Genomic DNA, 6,309 nt, shown 5'->3' with positions numbered 1-6,309 from the left:
AGAAAAGAAAAAAAAAAGGGTTTTACCCCTCTTTGAAACTGACTTCTCACAACTAGAGAAAGCTTAAAAATACAGAGAGGGACAACAAAGATAACTTTGAATGACTTTTCTTTGATTCCAGTTTCACATATGTTCATGTATTTTAATAAAATATAAAATACTTCCGTATTTCAAACACGTTTTAAAGCTTCCAAACATTATGTGTACATTTGAATCAAAACATAATGATGAATTACGTGTTTCATTACTTTCATCCCTCTTTCAAGTCTTTTCTACGTATCATACGTGCCATCGATCCATAGCCATAATAAAAGATATATTATACTATGACAAAACTTCATACCATACTCTACTTTTTGAATAGAAATGATCGAATATGAACTCATTGATTTTTAAGTTCAATCCTTTGATGAGCTGTACATTCATGTTTAAAATTTTACTAATAATCATCTCACGATTAAACTTGAAAGTATGAGTCTAGTTTTGAGAGACTATGACCAAATAATACATGCTCTCTCCCGCCGTCATGACCTTCATATAAGCGAGCAACATGAGATGTGTTTTTTTTTTTTTTTTTTTTCAATATAGGGTATCTTTTAGGTGATTTTTTTGGTCCCTTGGTTTCTCACATCTCAATTACTTCTGCAGTATCATGCTGAAAGTCTAATTTTGTGTGCTATAGAGATTAGTAGTCACAAGTCACAAATAACGAATAATCACAACTATAGTTTGAACGCAGAAAATACTCTCTCAACTCATTACATGTAAACAGGTTGAACATTGATTTCCGGCGTGACCTTTATATACCTTCTTTTGACAAAATAAAATGAAATAACCTCATCGAGAAAACGATGCATTCTGTCAGACGATGTAAATGGAAGCATGAAAATAGGACGAACTGGAGAAAAAGTAGCTAAAAGAATAGAAAATGAAGGCAGCATCTTCTGGACAACACAAGTATTAATCTCAAAAACAGACTAGAGTAAAAGAAAACCGACAAAAAGAAAATTCAACTAAATGAGAGACAAACCTACAGTTATCAACTGGCTAGTTTGATACTAAGTTGCACAAGGAGACGCAGGGGAATAATAATACATGAAATAAAGAAGGAAAGAAAGAAAGAAACAATACATGAACAGACAAACAAACCAGCTGAAGCAGGGTTGAAATTTCGTTCTCTCATTGTCTGGACAAGGTTGACAAGTACAAATACAAATACAGATGCTAATAATAAATAAACACACATGATAAAACACAAACAAGCAGCTTTAGACAACTTCCATGTCAGGTAAGCATGATCACAGATCAATTCTAAAGTACATCTTCTTCTCCATGAGTTAGAATCCCTGGGAAGATTCTGAAACCACAGCGGCAGGTTAACTACTCTGCGCTACTAATTTACTGACTATCTGCAGCTGAAAGTGGCTTCCGGGCCACAAAGAAATACATTGGTGTGAAGATCTCTTTCCTGAAAATCATTAATCAAGAACATAATTGTCAGTATAGCCAGTATATGCAAATCTCTCGACTGATTTAAAACAGAATATAATCTACTCCACAAGGGGAAAATTTGAAATGTCACTCTAATCCAATTCAATTCTTGTACTCCAATTTAGAAGCTGAGAATCTATATGGCTCTGTTTTCCAATATTATCAGCGAACAATGAGAAGAAAAAAAAAATGAATCATATTGTTCAACTTCAAAAACCAGTAATGTGACTGCAAGCTACCTAAGACAATAATTATGAAGTCATGCTGTATAAATCTTGTTTGAGGCAAAGGACTCCAGATAAAATACTACATCTTTCAGCAAATTTACCATTCCCATACACTGGTCAGTGGTCAGGATGAAGGTTCAATCTATGAAGCACTATGCATGTAAAAAAGAATACTTACTTTCCACCTTCGACTAGCCCTTCAGCAGCTTTCTCTAGAAAATCTTGAACTCTTTGGCTTCCTTGTGGAGCAAGTCCAACATATTCTAAAACTTTGACCTACATGAATAGTAACAGAGACATATTTACTATGCTGCATAAAATCAACGGAAGAAAGAGGTCTTCCAAATCTTTTGATAACCATAATATAAAAGAATCGTACCATGTTTTTAGTAAAAAAGCGGCCAACAGCTGTTAGACGGAAACTACTAAGTGAAATGCGACTTTTGTCCAAAGGCAAGTACCAAGGAAGAGGTGACTCCTTTACATCCCTTGCAAGATCTTTCTCCCATATGACCTTTGGTCACAAGGAAAAAAGAAACAAATAAAATTAAACAAAAAATTTCGTCGTATGCTATAAGATTCTAGAAAGAAAGAAAAACCTGTCAACTGACCTCAAAACCTGCTTGTTTCAAAGCTTCAAGGCACTTTACTGTCAATCTGATGTCCGGGAGGCCATCACCAATCTCAATCTCTGCCTGTGTAAATAAAATTGTGTTCATATATGTGTCTACTCAAAATCTAAAATCCATTCAGAAGTAATTTAAAGATTTAGATCAACATCTAGATTTATGCATCTGGTTCATACCTTAATTTTTTGATGTTCTGCGTTATTGGGATCAAACGAATCAGTCATGCACCACTCATATGCAGCAAAACATTGACCAGGTTTTAGTACTCTATAAATCTCTTTGTAACATCCATACTGCACAGAAAGAACCAAATATTAAGCCATCAGACGCGTCTGGATTTACCATTGAGTATTTGCTTTTGATCTTTAAATGAGTTGGAAGCCTCCAAGCCAAAAACTGAAAAGGCAACTTACTGCATCTGGTGCATGGCAGGTAGCTTCGATTGCATATACTGCATCAAACGTATTTTCAGGAAATGGTATTTTCATGAAGTCGGCCTGCATCATACAAGTACAAAGTATAAATTATTAACTCATTGCTGTAGAAAATTAAGAAGGGAGGCGAGGAGTACTTCATAAAGGAACCTCCTAAAACATGAACTTAATATACTGGACTACCAACCTTAACAAAGTCACAGGTCTTGTCAATTCCAACAATGCGGTTCAGTTCCTATGGAGCAAAAAACGCTTGAAAATTAAGCCACCTTGAAACAGAGTCATCCCAGTGGTAATTTCAAAGATGAAAAAAAAAAACATCTAGATTTTATACTTCCATTGAAGAAAATTGAGAAACATTCCAGACTAGCTATTGAAAATATATCAAAGCAAGTTGTTCAATATGCACCAACCTTTCCTCTTGTTATCTGATATTCATTGTTGTTCAACCCAGTAATTGACGTCGAGCTGCATAAACCACCATATACAAAATTATTGACAAGAATTTCCAGAGTTTTCTTCTTGAACAATTCAATTATTTTCTACTCAATCAGAACATTGCAAATGGCCTAATAATCAATGTTAATTGTATGTAGTATTATTAGGCAATAGTAGTACAGATTCAAAATTTATAAAGAAACAATGCAGTTAAGGGAGCTAAAAGCACATTTGATAGCATAGTCTGGCCTCTAGATGTGTGTGTGCAACTTCGAATCAAAATATCATAGCCACAACAAGACAGACCACATCAACCAAAGTAAAAATAATTAAATGGCATTCACCTGAAGCGTGCTATTTCTCTTAGTGGTCCTCCAATTCCACAACCTACATCCAAAACCTAGCACCAAAAGATACCAAAAACCAAGTCAACATATTGAACCAAATACTAAAGTATCTCCCCGGCTTAATAATCTGTGTTACATTAAGTCTACTTGAGAAGGCAAACCTTCTGTCCAGGTTTCAGTCCTAGTTGTAAGGCAAGGAAGTGTTCATGCCTCTTGATGCTCTCTCGAAGAGACTCTCCTTTCCATCTGCAAGAAAAAGGTTCATCATCAGAAACTCTTGTAAAAGAGATGATACTTCATTGGTTTTTTGTTTTTACATGAAAGATTTCATGGCTTCTTTGTGGAACTAGGAAAAAGGAGGAACCTGGGTGCAAAATGGAAGGACTCTCCCCAGCCATACTCATAAAAGCTGGTAACCAGATCATAATACTTATTAACCTGAAATGCCAACGAAAAGGTAACCATTTTACTTAGTAACAAACAATCATTCATCCTTGAAACTCGAAAGACACATCGAAAGGCCAAACTTGCCCCATATGCACAACATAATCAATCAAGTTAATATCTGTAAAATCCTCACCCCATAGCTTGTCATACTCGAGTCACATTACTGATGGTATTAACAAATTTAAATCTTTTAGATTGCTATGCCTTATCTACAAGGACAATGATAGCTTATTGGGAGCATGTACAACGTAAAACAGCACTCATTTCCAGGGAAAGTGTTACTATAAATAGATATACAAGTTTGCAGCGTATCTCATGAATAATATCCCCAAGAGAGAGAAGCACAATCCCAATCAGGAACATATAGCTTATAAAAAAAGGGAGTTAAAACAGGTTCTTCGAATCAGACAGATAATTGACCATGCAACAGACAAGGGTTAAAAACAGAGCTTCTCTTACCATATCAGTATAGTTTGATTTTCTCGCTTCCTCTTCACCTCCATAACAGACATGATACTTCTCATACCTGAACCATTGTTCAATTAACTGATATTACAACCACATATCCCATGACATAAAAAAATAAAAAAATAAAATAAAAGTTTATGAGGATACATTATGTCCGGTTATTTTTTCTTGGAACTTTACATTGCAAGAGGGTCAAGAATTGGTTCCCAGCTGCATTTAATAGTTTGATAAAAATGAACAACTGCTTCGAAGTCCTTATTGTGTCACAACCCATACAACAGGTGGCTAAGTTCAATATTTAACATATCATGAATTAAACATTGTGGTGTATTAACATCAAATTGAAAAAGTTGAACAAATGTTAGGTCCTTATCTACAATGTTATAGCACTTGAAAGAAAATTGCAGTTTGGAAAGTATAGTAACCTAGCTGCATCGAAGAATTCAGAACTAACACACACACAAAAAAACCTTGATTTGTTAATTGAGGGAAAATCATAGCCCTCTAAATGCTCCCAAATCGAACAATTGTTAATTAAACTTGTTTGATATTCTTTTTTGCAAGAATTCCTAGGCTTTAATCCTCAATACACACATAACTCATGAATAGCGTGAAGTCGAGAGTTTTAACCCATTATCTACCTAATTACTTATTTCAAAGGATAACACCTACTAAAACTTCTATTAGAACATAAGGAAAACGTAATTCAGTTCCAAAAGCGTAAAAGGCAAATAAAAATTCAACATAGTAATAAAAAGAAACTCATAGTGAAAAGTTCTGGTGTAATTTGCCTTTTGGCAGAATTTCATGGCTGCTTATTAAAAGCCTAAAGCTACATTCCAAAAAATAGAGCTTCAACCCTTTTAAGTTAGGTAGATCTGACAAGAAATCACCCAGAACTAGAAAAGGAAATAAAACACGACAACTACCATTCAGACTCTCATTAATAGTGTAATTGCAAAACAATTCCCCAGTACCAAGTCAAAGTAAGCACAATTTTCCCAGAACTCAATTTATTTCCCCTACTTATTTCTGGATACCAAAAAAAAAAAAAAAATTGTAGAGGACCACACTTGAAATTGGGACCTATAAAAACTTGAGGCAGAGAGCCATACAAACGTGAATGGGCAGCCATTCAAGCATCACATGTTACACATCAGACTCACGTGACTTGTCCAAACATTCCGTAAACCAATAATAGATCACCCAACAAAACCCTGGGTGTTTTCCATCATTGCAAGTCTCATAATTTACAGATTAGCTTTGATCATCTTGACTCTGCTTACTACTCAAAACAACATTGTAGGTAAAGATTATAGTTAATCCTATGCTTAATCTGGGGAGAGAGAGAGAGAGAGAGAGAGATCAGATCATCACTACAATTTAGAATGGGAGAACATAACATACTTGTCAACAGCAGAAAGAACATCGCTTTTGTCGATCTTGCCACCGAGGCCGGATGCGAGATCAAATGCTCCAGCTTTCGACATCTCCTTAAAATCCCAGAAACAACCAAGTTACGGAGATCTACACCAAATTCCGACAACATCATTATCATCATCATCAAAGAGAGAACTATTAAGAAAGAAGAGAAAACATGTGAGTGTGTGTGGGGGGTTTTGGGGTTTGGAAGATAATGTGAGTATGAATGTACTGGTTTTTACATCGAAAAAGGAGGATCCGAGACAGCCCGAGAAAAACGAGAAGACTTTTTTCTGACGGAGGCTCAAGACTAGATAGATACTTAGAGAGAGAGAGAGATTCGCTGGTGAAAAGCTATATTTGGTTAAATATACATACAGAGAGGCTGAAGGAAGAGAGAGACAGA

The 6,309-nt window shown here is 35.3% G+C and overlaps 1 protein-coding gene across 2 annotated transcripts; it reads right to left on the bottom strand.

Annotated features, from left to right (window-relative positions):
- Positions 1–1,153: 1,153 nt before the first annotated feature.
- Positions 1,154–6,309, bottom strand: LOC133714436 (cycloartenol-C-24-methyltransferase). 2 transcript variants are annotated; one of them, XM_062140549.1, is made up of 14 exons: positions 6,146–6,309; positions 5,889–6,008; positions 4,473–4,539; positions 3,931–4,004; positions 3,728–3,812; positions 3,564–3,619; positions 3,195–3,249; positions 2,969–3,016; positions 2,761–2,844; positions 2,524–2,640; positions 2,330–2,413; positions 2,098–2,232; positions 1,897–1,994; positions 1,154–1,468 (listed from the first exon to the last, which is right to left on the bottom strand). In XM_062140549.1, the coding sequence occupies exons 2-14, from the start codon at positions 5,969–5,971 to the stop codon at positions 1,399–1,401; spliced, it is 1,056 nt and encodes a 351-aa protein (XP_061996533.1). In that variant the 5' UTR covers positions 5,972–6,008; positions 6,146–6,309; the 3' UTR covers positions 1,154–1,398. The 2 variants fall into 2 exon arrangements, with proteins under 2 accessions (XP_061996533.1, XP_061996534.1); XM_062140550.1 differs by lacking the exons at positions 5,889–6,008; positions 6,146–6,309 and adding an exon at positions 4,629–5,189.

This window comes from Rosa rugosa, chromosome 6 (genome assembly GCF_958449725.1).
Source record: "Rosa rugosa chromosome 6, drRosRugo1.1, whole genome shotgun sequence".
Lineage (NCBI taxonomy): Eukaryota > Viridiplantae > Streptophyta > Magnoliopsida > Rosales > Rosaceae > Rosa > Rosa rugosa.
Note: the sequence above shows the minus strand (reverse complement) of the source record. Positions and strands in the feature narration are given on the sequence as shown.